Genomic DNA, 19,050 nt, shown 5'->3' with positions numbered 1-19,050 from the left:
GCAATTTGAAGCTGTTCAACATGTCCAATATATTTAACTGCTTTCAAATGTCTTATCCACTCGAGTCCACTTAGAGAGAGGATTAGTTTTGTCATAAGCACCAGTACATCAGTGTCAAGTCAATAATAAAAAATTAATGACATAACCAGCATTTCTGCTATAATGGTAGTAAAGTCTGCTGGGTCAATCCTAGTATGTGCTGAATCTGATAGATGGCTGCTTTCAGTCAGTCAATAAATCAAATCCATCTATAAATGAACAAACCAACCAACGGGGCCTGCACAATATCATTTCAGTATCGATATCGAAATGTGTGAATCTGCAATAGTCACACCACAGGATATGCAATGTCAAATTGCGATTATAGTTGATCAGCATCACATTTCAGAACATGTGATTTGTAGACTCATCACAAAGTTTAACCCTAAAGCAGAGTAAAAGATTTTCAGTTGGGTGTGTTTTTAGGACCTATGACTGTACGATTTAAGCAAACTTAAACCAAGATATTATAAAGGTATATAAACCAAAATTAATTGTATTTATTTATACAATCAAAACTATACATTATACAGTGTTATTTTAGCTATTATTAAATTTCTGTACCTCAATACTCTTAGATTCCACAGAAAATCATAAAATTAATGTATTTGTTTGTAGGTTTGTACAATAGTCTTTGTTATATTGTTCTTTATGTAGATACTCTTTTACAAAATAATCCAAATCAATGTAAAAACATGAATTAATTCCAAATAATGTTATTCTAGATCTTGTGTAATTATATTCATGTCGCAATATATATCGTAAACAAACTAAATATCGCAACATCAGTTTGTCCAATATCATGCAGCCCTTAAACCAACCAACCCCAGACGTTATAGACATATTTATTTATATATATATATATATATATATATATATATATATATATATATATATATATATATATATATATATATATATATATATATATATGTATGTATGTATGTATGTATGTATGTATGTATGTATGTATGTATGTGTATATATATATATATATATATATATATATATATATATATATATATATATATATATATATATATATATATATATATATATATATATATATATATATATATGTGTGTGTGTGTGTGTGTATATATATACATACATCATACATAAATATATATAGAAAAATATATATGCACATACATCTATATATACACACATATACACACACACATATACACACACACGCACACATTTATTTATAAAAAAAATTTCAGAAAACAAGACATAATTTATCTTGCTATTTCTTGTGTCTAGTATGTATCTTGATTTAAGATTTTTTTAGATCTTTGGATTGAAAACAGGACAACACTAGTAAGTTATGGCTTATGACGGTATTATTATTATTATTATTATTATCATTATTATTATTATTATTATTATTATTATTATTATTATTATTATTATTATTATTATTATTATTATTATTATAACAGCTCAGGGATGTTCAAGGACAACATGTTTGTGCAGTTTCTATAGATGTTATTTCTGTTTTTGAATAAAGAATTGAAATGAATGTTTTTTTTAAATTTCCAATTAATAATTCGATTAATCAAAAAAATAACTGACAGATTAATCGATTATTAAAATAATTGCTAGTTGCAGAACCAACTTAGTTGCAGTACCAAGGCTCGATTTGTTAAAGCATTTTGCACAATAAACCAGGTCAGAGCTCTGAAACACTAAAAACAAGAAAAAATGACAAATACGATTTAATAAAAATAGGATTATGCAGAAAAAAAATTTAGCTCAGACAAGTTTCCAAATCCATTTTACATTATCCATAAGCCACTCTTATATTGTGAATCCATTGAATTTATTAGAGTCTGACAATAAAGGCTAAAAACGAGTCCTCAGTAGGACAGAAACTGAACTACTAGAAAGCTGGCTTAAAGACTCATATTGCTTACTGCCATTTCACATCTGGAGCATGCGGTCATCACAGGTGTCCCTTTCTGTGCCTGAGTGGGGGGGGAGGCCCTTGTAAATTCTGGAATTTAATGTTCAGAGCCCTGTGGATAAATAATATCTGACATGTTCCCAGCCCCTTTATATGTGCCAAAAGTCATAAAGCTTTTAAGCCAATCATTTCAGGACAGTTTCCGGTGCTGTGGGACGGAAGGAGCTGGAATACAAACCCTAAAGCCACACAGGAAGGGAACTCAAGACCCAGAGCGTTAGTTACTGTATATCTAAAGATAGATACTGACAGTACTGACAGAGCTGCCAAGTGAGGCCGAAACCACGATTGTACTAACAAAATCGTTTCACATATACACACACAAGCACACACTATAGGAAAGTGTAAAGGTGCATCCCAAATTGCAAACTACTAAATTGCACTATTCCATGCCATCTTGTAGTATAAACAGTGCGTTCACACTGAAATAAATGCACTTTAAACTCCCAGTGCAAGCTGCCCCTTTTAACCATTAATAAGAAGTCTGGACTGTTGGACATTTCTCGCACTAAACAGCTGCAGTTTTGGTCATGTAGTGGAAGAGGTGAAGCTATCAGGCACTTAAGTTGGATTACTTTATTTTGGATTATGAAAGCAAAATTGTCCTACTTGAGTGATTATGCTGCTTCCTGAAGGTGAATGCGGTTATACTCATCAGAAGTATTATTTGATAGTTTGGTCATTAGTTTCACTAACTTGGCAACCTGTCAAACATCATCATATTCTATGCTGTTGAGTGTTTAGGTGCATAGTGCATAAGTTCATACTGTATAGTGTGCCATTTGGGATGTAGCTTAAGTGTACGAAAGTTTGTAGGGAGACAATTTATTGGTAAACACCCAAACATACATTTTACATACAATTTTTAAAAGTTTAAAGGACTTTGCTCAAAATGTGTTGTTAAATATGCTATAGCAAACTCAGTCTTGGGGGGCCAGTGTCCTAGAGATTTTAGCTCCAACCCTAATCAAACATACCTGAAGCAGCTAATCAAGCTCTTACTAGATATACAAAAAGCTTCCTGGCAGGTGTGTTGAAGCAAGTTGGAGCTAAACTCAGCAGGACAACGCCCTCCAGGACTGAGTTTGGACACCCCTGTGCTATAGTAATACTATGTGTTGTTGTTGTTTTCACTGTTGTTGTTTTTTAAGTGAATTTTGTTGTGTAGATGTTTCAAGCATGAAAGGCATCTGCCAAATAAGTATATTTATGACCATGTGCTGCGGTTATTTGACCAGTGAGACAAAAAGTCACAAAAAATTATCCATAATGCACCAAAAAAGACAAAAAAATAAATAAATAAATCAAACAAAATGCATTGTTACTCACCTGGGAGAGGGGCTCTACAAACTATGCTGAGGCAGATAGGGAAAGCAGAGGAGATAGGACAGGTGCCTGAGGTAAAGAAGGAAATGACAGAGGGGGTAAAGAGAGATCAAAAGGTCATTCTGAACACACTTAGGTGGAGGTCACAAAAGAAATGACTAGGTCACAATTAAAATTGAAAGAATACAAGTGACAAGCAATTTTGTTTGCACCAAACGCAACGCGACACAACAGAAACTTTTAAAAGTGCAGCCAATCATTTAAATATCAGCCACATTGTAAAATAGGGCTGTGCGGTTAATCAAATCGCAATCACGATTTGAAATGTTGCGATTAGCTAATTGCAAGAGGCTGCGATATGAAAGATACAAGTATTATTTCATTTTTCCCGCCCAGAAAAAAAACGCGACTGCCATCTATGTGTGACAGTCTTCCTAGCCAATTGAGTGAGGACACATTCGTTCTGCCAAATCGGAATTGTGCAACCGAATTAAACAAACAGGATATCGTGGACAAGTGGGAAGATGGCTTCTGCCGCTTCAGAAGCATTAACAGTCGAATTAATATCAAAGAAAAGCCACACATAAGTAATATGGTAAAATTTTGGTTTCAAACTCACAGACACCGAACAAAAACGGGTAATTTGTAAAAGCTGTAGAAGAATTGTTGCCACATCACAAGGAAATACAACAACCAGCACCTAAAAAAGCACCATATGAGGAGCGCCTTGCAAAATAGTCAACTGATGGTATTGCCAATGACACTCAAAAGTAAATGTTGTAGTAAGTTAATATGTTTTCAGTTTTTTTAACTAACACTAACTACAGTAAGAAGCTACAATACATATTATTGAGCTGAATCTTGACTATAAAATTAAATTGCAATCACAATATCTGTTAGAGAGAAAAAAAAATAAATAAAATTCGCAATTAGTTATTTTCTCCAAATCGCACAGCCCTACTGTAAAAGGTATTACATTGGTTAAACTTAAAAACTCAAGTTCACCAGCTGCCTTGAAAATGTGTCTCAACTTAAAATGTTGAGTTTCACAATTTATAAAACCAATATAATATAACTAAAACTCAACACCTTAAGTTGAAACAAAGACTTTTTCTAAGTTGAGTTGACTCACAATTTCAAAGCAGTTGTAAAACGTTGTGAAACTAATGAGAATGTTTTACAGTCTGCACTCCCAATGAAATGGTAAGGGTTATATTCTAATTAATACATATTTAATCTATTTAACATTACTAAAAGCACATTGGATGAGTGACTGAGGTTGTTGAGTCACAGTTCTGACTTTGGTAACAATTTATTTTGATGGTCCGTTTGAGTATTAGTCGGCTTAATATCTGTTAATACCATAGACTGTGAAACCGTCGCCATTTTGTTCGCGTGTCATCGCACCCACGGCGGGATACCAAACAAGGGCAAAGAGGCGGAGAGTGAGCGGAGCTACAGACACCTGCTGGCACTTTGCTTAGACCTGGCAGACAGACTTTACTTTGGGAGAAACGCTTGATACTCTATTACCTGCGACTCGTTTGTGTTTTGACCACATGTGCTTGGCTGTACACTATATCAATAAAGTGTTTAGATTTTCAAAAACACTGTAGTAATACATTGAGCCACTAAGCATTGTTCTTATGACGTTTTTCTACAGGAGGAAAACACAAATTACTTCCAAATACTTCAGATATAGTCTGTGTTAGTAAATGCAAGACTAATGATGAACTCCAGGCATAACACTGTATGACAATGCTTCAGATGACTGTTCTAGAGCCTACAGTTAATCAATCTGTCACATTCTGGAGTGCTTTATGGGTCTAAAGAAAAATATTAATGATAAATGATCTTAAATAAAACAAATACATTTATAGAGATGGTATACAAGTATATAACTTTACTCACATGGGAAACAGAGGCCACGTGAATGGTTTGTGAGCACAACTAAATGCACACAGCAAGCCATATTATCTGATAATTGTAAGAAATAAGTCCAAAAGGCAGCCGACTGTGAAGAGCCACATAAAACAAAATAAAAATACAATGAATATGCCGAGATCAGTGGCTAATCTGCCGGATTCAGCTGAGGTGAAGTGACGGCGACCAGCGAGACCTAGCTGTCACTCAAGTGGCCACGCCCTTAATTATGCAAACTTAATTTAACCTAATATAAAGGAAACGGATGAGTTATAAAAAAATTCACCCCCCTCACAGTTGTCATGGAGGGTACTAATAGCTATATGAACCAAAATCGTTCTTTGTACCAGGCTGTAAACACCTTTTTTCTGCTGTAAATTTGGCCATTCTAACGGTGGGCTCAATTGCAATTTGCTCTATTATGGAGCCAGGACTAGCGGAATTTTGATGAATTGCAGTTTCAGTTACTTCCGTATTGGCTTCCCGAGGGAGAGCGGGAGGTTGCCGCTTGGTTAATACATACATTCAACAGACATTTAACTGACTATAAGAAACTGTGCAAGTACATATCAACTTACACTAACTCTAAACCCAACCTAACAGTCTACTTATAATCTAATGAGAATTAGTTGGCATGTAGATGCAATGTAACTTAAATTCAATAAATGGACCATCAAAATAAAGTATGACCCTGACTTTCATTTTCAAACGGTTTGCTAGCTATATTATTTTCAAGATCTGAGGTTAGCTAATTGCTGCTGTTTTCAGAATGGCAATAAAATGCTGTTCAAATGCTGTTCACATAAAATGCTGTTCAAACTCACATTGGTAGCGTTTAACACAAATAAAGCACATAATAGGTACCTGAGGTGATCATTGTCATTAGTTTACGCTGTTGTTTTGGTGCGACGTTGCAGAAATAGAAAATGTTTCTGAAAGAGAAATTTATGTCGCTGTCACATATGGTTAGGACAAAACTCGTTTTAACATGAAAAAGAACTTTTATAATTTTATCGGTGTCACATCATGTGAAGTTAATACATGGTGTCAGCATATTGATTGATGGCCAAAAAGCAATCAAGAAAAGAAAGAATTTATTACAATTACTAATTATTTAATACAAATATTACCCAAAAAAATTCTAGGGTGAAGAATAACCCAGGCATTTAATGTTTTTTTTGTGAGATTCACCTGTTAGGGATGTAAATCAGTGCAGAGGAAAATAAATAAGAAAATATAAAATATAAAGACTGCAGCCATTTTAAATTCAAACTTCACTCAAACAACTCATACCCACAAAAAGCCAAGAGCTCACCAAGCAAACTGTTCATCATAGAAGTTTAATGACAATCCAAAGTTCTCGAATAGTCATTAGAATGGTGTGCCTGGAGGTCAGACTCATGACTGAAGAGGTGCAAAGCTAGGAGCCCCTCCAGGGGTACTGAACAAAGAAAGAGAGATTTAAAGAGTATGAAAGAGAAAGAGACTAGGCTGAGGTCATTGAAACGGTTCCCAAGCAGGTTTCCCATAAAATGTAACTGCCGTCAAATGTTTTCATTCGGCTCTGCTTTAGCTGAGCTCACACTTTTAAACAGCCTCCAGTGAGCACTCACGAAGTGTGAGACAGAGCAAATAAGAGAATGATGAAAAACAAAGGCAAACTGACCCATACTAGGGAGTACAGATTGACTTTCTTTGTAATTTAATCTGATCTGAAAAGGAACAACACGACAATCCCTGATTCTCATCATCTGCTGAATCATTTGACAAATACAGAAAATGACGCTCTCATACTGACCACGTACAGCAATGCTCAGTGGTAGACTGAAGCTTTTGGCACTAAGCTCTATTTCATGTAAAATGAATTATTGGAAAAATCTGTCAGCAGAAGTGAAGCTGAAGTAAACCATTATGTGCTTGATAAAGGCCTGGAATAAGCTAACAGGAAGCAGCAGTAAATGTTTAAAGCAGTGCTTCCCAGACATAGAATTTACTTGGGTATATTGACAAACACCCAAGTATATTGATAACAGTTTTTTGTTACCAATATTATCATCCTTTTACATTTTTTTCATATTTAATATTTTAAAAAGAATTTAAAAAAATGTTTAAAAAAAAAATAAGTAAAAATATAATAATAATAATTTAAAAAAAGGCTGGTGCCTTTCTCCTTGGCTGGGTCTCAAAGGCTGTGTGGAGGGAAGTCCTTTTAAACCTTTATTTGTGTTTATGCCCGTTGTATGTTGAGTGTGACTGTTATATGTGTGAAAGGTCATTAGTGCGGGAGGCGAGTTAGATATGATTATACGGGATGTGCCTTAATTTTGTGTGCAGTGTAGATTGAGGTGTTGGGTGCTATTCAAAACACTGTTGTAGTAATGTGTTAAACTCACTGTGTGTAAAGGAATGGGCGTAATAACCGTGTGTAGCCTTTGATGTCTATATCTCTCGCCGTGGTACCCGCATTTAATTTGCTCATTCTTAAAATAAATAAAGCATTTTTTGTACGTTACATTGCGTGTGGTGTTTTTCTGATGGGCCTAACTGTCAATAAGGTTCATTACACTTGAACCTTATTGACAATCAATAAGGTTCATGAAGCCCTCAAACTGAAGGCTTCATTTTGACTTTAACTGTGTATGTTTGCATAAAGGTGACTATATATTTGTATTTTTAGTGTAGTGGTACAGTAGAACATGGGCACACTGTTCCTTCAGGAGTACCACTGGGAAGATTTAGCCTTAACACTGAACCAAAATGTATACATGTATACATGTATACATATAACACGTCACATAACATAAAAAAAAAAACATTATATTAAATAGCTGCAATTGTCGATCAGATTTAAGATCTCATCTATTAAAAATTGTAATGGCCAGTTTAAAAAAAAAAAACACATATTTTGGTCTTAAAATCTGCACCTTCAGATTTCAGACTGAATTTTTTTACTTTTTTAATAACTTGAGTAAACCATGTTATTTGTAGGCTAGGGTGATGAATCAATTGTCTGTGGCGCATGGATCATTTCTTACATTTTCAAAAAAGCACTGTGATTCTCTCTGGAATCGACTCTTAGCTTAGTTGTTTTAAACTGCCTATATTTTACCCATACACAAAAATGAACATGGAACATTTGACAAAATGAACATGAAACAAAAGAGCACTTAAACATTCGGCCGAGTCATGCAACTTGTCAAATGTATTTGCACCTAAGATTTTATGCGACAAGTATTATGCAAACACAGTCGACTTGGAACACTCCTGTAAATCGTCTAAACCTTACCAAACTTTAATAATGATATTTTAGGTTAAAGTGGAATGTGTAAGGAATTGGAAGCAAGCAGAGTACAGCCAGAGGTGATTCTTGGCTTTCCAAGGCACTACCCAAAGTGACCTCAGTGTTCTTTTTAAAAGATGAAGAGCACATGTCGGAGGTGGAAATGAGGCAGGGTGGATCGGTATCAGCCATCAGTTGGTTAAAACTTCAAAATTGATTCAAAAGAAAAATTGCAGTTGATGCTGAATCATTTCTTGATATGGGTGTAACTGTTTGTTCTGAGATTGCATTTAGATGGATATGCTGACCAAAATACTGGAATTGATTCTGGAAAAAAGTGAAAATCTTTTGTGCTTAGAGCCTTCAGCAGTAAGACTTCTAACTTCCTGCCTCAGCTGTCCCTGTGGATTTCCCATCCCACAAACAACTCCTCATTTCATAAGAGCTTCCTCTGCAGTCCATTGTTTGATGCTGTCTCCACCCCACACACACACAACAACCAACGCTGACATTAAATGAAAGCCATAATGCACTCAGCAACTGAACTTTAGAAGAGTTTCAATGGGCTAATCAAACTTATTTGTCTTTGGTATTAACAGGAAACTGCAACTACAAAGAATGAATAAGTACCTTCTTCTTCCAGGCATTCTCACTTTCCTGCAGCTGGGAGTAACGGTTAGCCAGCGATGTCTGGACCACATTGGTGAGCTTATTAGTCTTCAGCTTGCCCCGACAATCATTTTCATCACTCTTGAACTCTGCCAGCCTGCTCAAAGTAGAGGAAACATGTAACAGAAACTGACACTGAAAGTAAACTTTCCACTTAAGCAGCTTCTATGTTTAGACTTTATCAGGGATACAACAAGTTTTATCCATTATTGGACTTGTGCATGATTCATTTAAAGCTGGGCAATCTTGAAAACAAAGTTAGTGTATGGAGGAGATGCAGGTCAAAACCTAGAAAATTGACATTGTCTAATAGATATCCATATGTACTTTTATAATTATGTGGCAATTAATTAAATTAATCACAAATTAATCACGTTAAATCAAGTCGTTAGATTACCGACCAGTAAAGTTGCGTCAAAAGCCTGTTTGATTTGAAACAGACATATTGAAGAGTATTTTGAACGTTTTGCTCCACAAAACAAATTTGAGAAACAAACTAATATGGGCATTTTTGATCTTGTACCTTAAATTTTATTATTTCATCATGTAGTAAGTTATATAGTTTAAATAAATCTAATTAGCATCATATATAGCATTTACATTAAATTATTTTCAAATAACTTTTTAGTTAAAACTTTATAACACTGCTGTTCCTAGTGCCATGCGTAACTACTTTATCTTAAAGTCCCCAGTAAGAAAAAAATAATCGTTTTTAGATGTTAGCATCAGTATGTTAGTCTTAAGGCACAGGTGTCTAAGTCAGTTCCTGGAGGGCTGCAGCTCTGCACACCTGATCAAACTAATGGCCCGTTTCCACTGAGTGGTATGGTACAGTAGGGTACAGTTCGGTTCAGTCCACTTTTATGGCCGTTTCCACAGTCAAAGGGTACCTAAATGCAAACCGTACCATACCACTGTTCGGTCACCCTTTGCAAAGGGTACCTAGCACGAAAAAAGGGTACGTGCAGCTGAACACTATTGGTTTACAGAGATATGTCACTCACACAAGTAGGAGAATGTAAACAAATGAAGAGCCATTTTTAAAAACACAGCCTTGACATTACACCGTAATAATATATACATATAATAACAAGCCATGGTCGACCCGAGCTCAAACAAACTTTGTTGTTAGCCTGATGAACAGCCACAAAGCTAAGACGAAATCCGCTGTGTCCTGTTGTTGTTTTACAAGCCCGTCTAAAAGTGCGAGCCGTTTCACTTTCTCCAGAGAGCTCGCCGTGTGTCTATATTTGAAATAACAAACTTCTTGAGCTCATATTAATAACATGCGTGTGATCATTGAAGCAATCTGATATCCAATCCTTTTAGAAACGGACATGAGAGTGAAACGCAAAAAAACAAAGGACAAGCTGGGAAAAAAAGCAAAAAATTAGGCTTTCTGCAACCTAAAACATGAACAAACTGCCATGTTGAATTATTATCATCACTTTTTGGACTATTATGAACTTGGAATGACGGAATTACTTTCTAACAAGAAGCTACATGTGCTGGTGAAGATTAAAGATGCAGATGAGAGGTTTGCACTGACTGTGGGCTATATTTCATGTTGTTTTTGAACCCAAATAGTTTTTCTGTAATTGATTACATATTGGAGACTGTAAGGAGCTGTATGTGTTCATATATGTTCCATTTATTTATTATTTATTTCATATAATTGCAGACGTTACAGTAGGCTATTTCGCATCATTGATCTGCAGTTATAATCTAATCATGTTCATAGAAAGGTTAGTCATAAACATTTATAAACAAGTATGTGTATAAAGCATCTGTTTTGTGAGAAATACTTCTCATATGATATGTAAACGACCCATACAGCTTTACTGTGACATTTCCTAGAGTAAAAATGACGTCGTCTGAAACAGTGGAAGCTTGGCAATGGTGACTCGTACCAACCCATACCATACTGTACGTTACCTCTCAGTGGAAATGGCCATAACTGGCTTGTTTGAAACCTACTGGCAAGTGTGTTGGGCCAGGGTTGGAATTAAACTGTGCAGGGTTGCAGCCCTCAAGGAACTGAGTTTGACACCCCTGTCTTTTTTTTCGTAACTTGTCCCGCCCCTCCACTTACGACTGTAACCCCTCCCCCAACTTAGCGTGACTTCCGTGCGACCCTAAAAAAAGCAACATTGTAACAATTTTAATCCCTGTTTCAGAACAAAACAATCGATCTACAGGTGTAAAAGCAGCCTGAAGGGTATCTATATGCTTGTGTGCTCCAAAGAGTGACAAAATTCACATTTAGAAGATTCAAAGCTTGCAGTTTGTCACTTCAGCCTAAATGAATCAACAATTTTTAACATCACTTCATATTTCAGTTTCTCATCAAACTTTCTGACCAATCAAATGATCTATAGTATCTGACTTTTTTGCCCCCTTCTAGACGATTCTCAGTTGATGTGGTTTAGCTCAACAACTTTGACTGGCAGAGCTGATAAAAACTAAATACTATTGGCTGTTTTTAATTAAGAAGTGGAGCTATTCTACGTCCATGTCTTCATGTTTAAGTTGAAACTATACAAAACTGCATTTTAAAGCCATTTAATGGAATCTAAAAATATTAATTGACTCACTATTTACTCTCAAGTGGCTCTAAACTTTTATGAATTTATTTTTCTGCTGAACACAAAAGAAGATATTCTGAAGAATGCTGAAAACCTGTAAACATTGACTTTCATAGTAGGTAAAATGAATATGGAAGTCAGGATTTCAGCATTTCACAATTATCTTTTGTATTCAACAAAAGAAAAAATGTCAAAAAGGTTTAAAACAAGTGAAGGGAGAAACAAATGATGATAGAATATTCATTTTAGGGTGAACCAAGGTTATAATTCTTTGTGATTGTTCATTGGTTTTAGTTTTTACTTCGTTTTGACTTTTTGTTTTCAAATTCCGTTAGTTTTAATTTGTTTTTCAGAGGGGGATTTACTAGTTTTTATATTTTAAAATTGCTTAGTTTTTGTTTTTATTAGTTTTAGTGTTAGTTTTAGATTTTAATATATTTATTTTTTGTAAATTGGGATATTTGATAGGTGCAAGATTCAAAATCATCAAAACTCAACCAAAGATAGGCTACATTTTTTTGACACAAAAAACTACCATCTACCACTACCATATACCCATCCTCAAGTTTGGATCCAACATATAAAAAATATGTAAGTTTTGCAACCTTCTAGTTGCTCGGTTTATAACTTTCTGTTATAAAATAAACGCACGTTTCGCCAAATCCTGTTGCTTGGTTTACTCACGCTGCAGTTGTTCAGTCAAATTAAATTTTAGTTTAGTTTTGTATGTACACAATACAGTTTCTGTTAGTTGTAGTTAAAAAAAATAAATAAAAAACTCTCAGTTTTATTTTTTATTTATTTCAGTTAACGTTGGTTCTAAATGTTCTAAAATGTTTCTTCAATTCTAGTTTTAGTTTTTTTTTATTCGTTTTCGTTAACTGTAATAACCTTGAGGTGAACGATCCCTTTAAGCATGCTTTTAAATATTAAAACATCTTTTCCCATTCTCCCATGCACTCATAAAGAAAACAGATAACAAAATATATAGGTTGCGTCCGAAATCGCATACTTTCATACTATATAGTACGCTAAAACCAGTATGCGAGCCAAGTAGTATGTCTGAATTCATAGATTTAAAGATAATCAGTATGTGAAAAGTACCCGGATGACCTATTACTGCAGGCGAGATTTTAAAGTGTGCATCCCATGCATGCTGCGCTATCCCATGATGCCCCACAAGAGAATTCATGAATGGGAGTGAAGTGACGCAACTCACCAGAATAGGTCACGTAATCATGACAAAATGGCGGATGTAGTATGTCCGAATTCCATTCATTCTGCTCAGATTCATACTGTAGAGAACGCACTTTTCTAACGGCCGAGTAGTACGGTAAATAAAAAATAAAAATTAAAATTAAAATAAAATAAATAAATAAATAAATAAATAAAATTCATATGCAGTAGTAGCCGGTTTCGGACGCAGCCATAGACATTTTAAAGACTCATTTTACCTCTCTTTGAGAGAGGAACTCGTGCTACCATCCAGGCTGCTGTCTAGCTCCTCTCCATCTTCAGACTGGGAGAGGGAAGGAGATTTATCCACAGTATCTGAAGAAGGAGAGCAAGGAGTCTCACTTGAGCTGCTGCTTTCCTCTCTCTGCAGCCTCCTCTCTTCTCTGTCCTCCTCCTCATCCTCTTCATATTTCTCTTCATTTCCATCAACAACAGTCAGCTCCTTGCAGATGGTGGTTCGCTCCAGCTCGGCAGGTTCTAAATCCAGACTGGTTGAACGGCTCTTCTTTAGGATGCCTTTAATACTGCGCTGACCTGAGTCCTGTCTCTGCAGAAGCGGCATGGCACCTGTGGGCTCTTTGTCCACATTCAGTGCTCCAGAGAGACTGCTCAAGTCCTCCGTGTGTGCAGAATGCTGTTTCTCTCCCAGTTTCTGGTCACTCTCTTTAGTCTAAAATACATAAGCAAAGGATTAAGGCCAAATAAATAAATAAATAAATGAACAAACATATATTAAGGCTTTGAGATTTTTTTGGAGGAAAGTAGTTTTCCTAATAGGAACCAGATGCATGTGTCCAACAAATATAACAACTTTATTCAACAGATTTCTTCTCCTATATTGCTTGCATTGATTGAACACTGTGCATGTTGGACTCTGTTGCCTCCTGACATATTACCTCCAATATGTCTGTGTTTTGTTTTAAACCCAGTAAAACAATTGCGGCAATTCATTAGAATTACATACGCATATACTGACACTGAGTGAAGGAAACTGTTGCATTATATCATTATTTTCGCTATATACTGACACTGAGTGAACGAAACTGTTGAATTATGATATTTTCGCAATATACTGACACTGAGCGAAGGAATCTGTTGAATTGTGTAGTTATTTTCGCAATATACTGACACTGAGTGAAGGAAACTTGAATTATGTCATTATTTTTGCTATCTACTGACACTGCGTGAAGGAAACTGTTGAATTATGTCATTTTTACCGTAATATACTGACACTGAGCGAAGGAAACTGTTGAATTATGTTGTTATTTTCACAATATACTGACACTGAGCGAAAGAAACTGTTGAATTATGTTATTTTCACAATATACTGACACTGAGTGAAGGAAACTGTTGAATTATGTCATTATTTTCGCAATATACTGACACTGAGTGAATGAAACTGTTGAATTATGTTATTTTCACAATATACTGACACTGAGTGAAGGAAACAGTTGAATTATGCCATTATTTTCGCAATATACTGACACTGAGTGAAGGAAACTGTTGAATTATGTCATTATTTTCGCAATATACTGACACTGAGTGAAGGAAACTGTTGAATTATGTCATTATTTTCGCAATATACTGACACTGAGTGAAGGAAACAGTTGAATTATGCCATTATTTTCGCAATATACTGACACTGAGTGAATGAAACTGTTGAATTATGTTATTTTCACAATATACTGACACTGAGTGAAGGAAACAGTTGAATTATGCCATTATTTTCGCAATATACTGACACTGAGTGAAGGAAACTGTTGAATTATGTCATTATTTTCGCAATATACTGACACTGAGTGAATGAAACTGTTGAATTATGTTATTTTCACAATATACTGACACTGAGTGAAGGAAACAGTTGAATTATGCCATTATTTTCGCAATATACTGACACTGAGTGAATGAAACTGTTGAATTATGTTATTTTCGCAATATACTGACACTGAGTGAAGGAAACTGTTGAATTATGTTATTTTCGCAATATACTGACACTGAGCAAAGGAAACTGTTAAATCATGCCGTTATTTTCGCAATATACTGACAGTGAGCGTAGGAAACTTTTGAATTATGTTGTTATTTTTGCAATATACTGACACTGATAAAATATCTTAATTGGAATTCTAAAGATGAATAAAGGTGTCAGGAGTAAATCCTTCTGAAAATGTCAGTACATTTCTGAAAACAAACACATAAAGCTGTCATTTTGTGTCTATCCTTCAAAAATAAAACAATGTTAAAATACAAATGTTAAAAAAGAAATGTATCCTACCACTCTTCTGCACTGATAAAATGTACACAATGCAGCAGGGGCAGAGGGAGGGAGGATCAATCAAAGTCTAGATCAGACGAGGTTAACAAACCCCATCTAAGTAAGGCAGGTTTGATTTAATTTAAGATATAATTTTAATTCATTTCATAAATATTTATTAGGCACCGAACACGAAAACAGAAAAGTTGCATATTAGACTGTATTAAAGTGCAAGGTTGGCTAAGTCTCTACATAATATCAGAACCTGAGAACTGTTATGGAATTCCACGAGGCAAGACCACGAGAATTGTCAGGCACTAAAACAATAAACTTTCTAATCTAAGAAGAAGATCAGAAAGGAAACCAGTTGTTCAACTGTCCTAGTCATCCATCCAGAGCCCCACTCTCTGCCCTCTACTTTACCTTCTCCACCAGAGCAGATCACACACATTCCACAAAGAATTCCCAAGTTTTTAATATGGTGTATCTTGTGGCTCTATATTCATGTTTGGTGTCATTTTAAATGTCTCTGTGTGATTAGTAAAGTGGTCTTGATTTCACTGTAATATTTTACAATATCCCTTATATCTGTTGATTTGGGTTTCGGCTTTGATAAGATCTTTGCCAGATGCTCCAATCCAAGCATGGGGCGGCCTAATATTACCTAGAGGATATAACTGTAAAGTAATTTCCCTTATCTAAGAACCAGAACTGGCGAGGTTGTGTCTGTGAGCAGATATAACTGGCCAGCATACTGACTCTAAGTGACTTCAGGTAAACAATGAACCATTAACTGAAAATAAGGATTTATTAGGTTAATCAATCCAGATTAGACCAAATCAAAACCTAAAAGGTGATCAGCTTAAATTAGATGAATCTAAATTTAAATGATTGTAAATTGGAGTCAGATTAAATTTGGAGTTGGAAACAAATGAAAATAAATTATATCAAATAAAAATATTATTTTTCACATGTCCTAAAAAGGATTACACGCATTTAACCTTCACCCTTGCTGTTAATTCCGAATCATGACTAATAGATTGAACCTTACAAGAGTTTTTTTTTTTTTTCGTTAATCAATTTGAAATACTTAATACATATGATGGAGTCCCATATCTAAAGCCACTACAAATCACATTACTTGAAGATGGAATACACAGATTAATCCCATATAAGCCACATAGCAGGAATACAGTAAACTCCTTTTAAACATGATTATATGCTTATGAGAGTGATAACTAATTAAACAAATCAAGTTTATTTTACCTTATATAATTTTATCTAGTGTCCTAATTTATAACATGTATCTTTTATTTACTTTAAAGCTACCATATACTGCATTGGTTCAATAAGTTAAATTGTCCTTTGATATCTACATAGTAGGTGTGTGTCTTGGGTAAGTTTTAAAAAAAGAAGAAAGAAATGGTTTTATATGCTCATTACTACTATACTTGTAGAATCAGAAGGTCAATACTGACCATAATAGGTTTGGTCATGAATATTAATGAGCTCCAGTCTGACATGCAGCTTCTAAACACACACGCACGCACGCACGCACGCACGCACGCACGCACGCACGCACGCACACACACAATATGAGCTGAGTGATTTGACAATAAACAATAAATAATTTCACAATAAACAACGATAAATTGACAATAGTGACAATTAAACATATGTTATGCCTCTTCGGGGTGGAGCTGAATAAATTTATAATCTGTGAATCCTGCATTTTGCATTCTGATATGAGTTTGAACATGTCTCATGCAGTCGTTGCTCAGTAGTGCATAGTAAACAATCTGAGCCTCTCGTTTTTAAAATAAAAGTCCCACATGGATAATAAGGCAAAGATAAATGTAAAAATACTTAAGGGACGAAAATAATCATTGCTATCTCATTACGAAACGTTGTGGCTTATGAAATGTAGCTTGAGGCATTAATGTTAATCATCCCAGAGCAACATTTCTGTCTGTGTTTTGGCTAGTGATCTCCTCCTAATGACGTGACTGCTCCTTATGACGTAAAACTTGAACTAAAGTATATGCAAATGCTGAAGGCATGCTCTGTGAGTCACACAAAAGTCCATTTTGTGTTCTGATTGTCCACTGGGGTTTTTACACTTCATTTTACATGAGAACCAGGAATTAATGGTATCTGAGGCTCACGGTCTGCCCATTTCCATATACTGATGTCTTCTTGTTTGACTAGATATCCGCTTGTTAAGTGGTGACGTGTTGGTGACGCATGTAATACTGTTTCTGGGTCCAAGCCGCCCCTCATTTGAATTGACAAAATATTCATTTATGGCCACTTTTTAGTCATATCACACATTAAAGTGAATTTTATATAACGTCATAGTGTACACAACAATCCCTAGGCTTGCTGCTTCGCAAATACCAAAATTTTAACAATTAAAAAAAATTGTCCATTGGATATTAGGCATGGACATATATATTGCGATCGTGATTTTTAAAAGTATTACAATGCTTTGTAAATGTTTATTATTACCATTTCATGAGTCTCCTCATACAGTTTGATAGAGCGATTGGATCTGGAAGCCGATTCACGTGACATCACACTTAACAAGCGGATACAGTAGGTTGTTTTTACATAACATGACATTTTGTATTGGAGTCGTACGAATGTGTATTAAAGTACAATGTTCTTTTAACAGTCCCAATATATATATTTTTTTTTTTGCAAAATTCCTCTGTCAGATTAAAGAAATAAATAAAAAACTGCTTCATTCTTTTAAAAACAAAAGCCATGCAGCTCCCATAAATCTGTGTTTTTCCATAAGATACACCTTTTGTGAATGTTTTATTTTATGTGTTTAGTCTTTAATGTGCTTTTAATAATTTTATTCCATCCAAAAAAGCACTTACAGACGTGAATTTATCCCCGAAAACGTGGCATTAGAGCGATGCATGTGTTGGATGATTGTTTTTTGTTGTTTTTTTTGTTTTTTTTGTGCGCGCGCGATCAATTCCTGATCCTTTGCATGTTTTTAATTAAAAGACACAGAATTTAATTACTTTCAATGTGCTAAAATATTTTTTAAACAAATTTTATTTAAAAAAAGCATACGTCTTAAAACCGTATAACAGAATAAAGTTCATGGTAATATCAGAAATAAAGGAAGTTAGTTATCTATTTCATTGTTTAATGCATAAAATAGTCTAGTCTTTTTATAAAGTGAGTTTAATTAATATGAAACTTTTTATTACATTTTATTAATTTTTTTGTAAACAATAAAAGTTGCATCAGATTGACGAAAACTTGAACAGGGCCAAAATTACTTTTTTTTTTTTTTTACATTGAAACTATTGGATACAGTGTCTTCTGTCTACAAAACTGGCAAAGCGTCAGTAAAAACAGCTGAATGCGAATATTTGGTTAATTTAGAAAACAAATGTTGTCTGTTTTAGTAATGCAAAGCAGATTTCTCCTGAGCTCATTAACCCACTAATGAATGACAGCCACTTTGTGATGGCTTTTAAGGTGGTAATGAGGTTTGTTGTGTTACCTTGGGAAGTTTGGACTGAACAGGAGCAAAGGCTACCTGATCAACATTGCATTACTCGAAAAAAACTATCTAGACACCGTCACCTCATGCTTGTGATGCAGTACAATCCATACACTCCACCCATTAAAATAACGGCTTTATACTGTAAAAATTTATTCATTGATCGTGGGCCACAAATATCATTATTGTGATAACAATACAATTCATTGTGCAGCCATACTTTGAAGTACCATTATGGACCCTCCA

At 34.8% G+C, this 19,050-nt stretch overlaps 1 protein-coding gene across 2 annotated transcripts in view; it reads right to left on the bottom strand.

The window, feature by feature from the left end:
* Positions 1-19,050, bottom strand: part of svild (supervillin d) — a 169,158-nt gene that overhangs the window by 66,091 nt on the left and 84,017 nt on the right. For both annotated transcript variants that reach the window (XM_056470009.1, XM_056470010.1), the window contains exons 7-8: positions 13,246-13,697; positions 9,168-9,303 (exon numbers count right to left, since the gene is read on the bottom strand). In XM_056470009.1, coding sequence (XP_056325984.1) covers positions 9,168-9,303; positions 13,246-13,697 — 588 coding nt within the window. The remainder of the gene's footprint in view (positions 1-9,167; positions 9,304-13,245; positions 13,698-19,050) is intronic.

Source organism: Danio aesculapii, chromosome 12 (genome assembly GCF_903798145.1).
Source record: "Danio aesculapii chromosome 12, fDanAes4.1, whole genome shotgun sequence".
Taxonomy (NCBI): domain Eukaryota; kingdom Metazoa; phylum Chordata; class Actinopteri; order Cypriniformes; family Danionidae; genus Danio; species Danio aesculapii.
The sequence above is the reverse complement of the archived record's forward strand: the minus strand, read 5'-3'. Positions and strand labels throughout refer to the sequence as shown.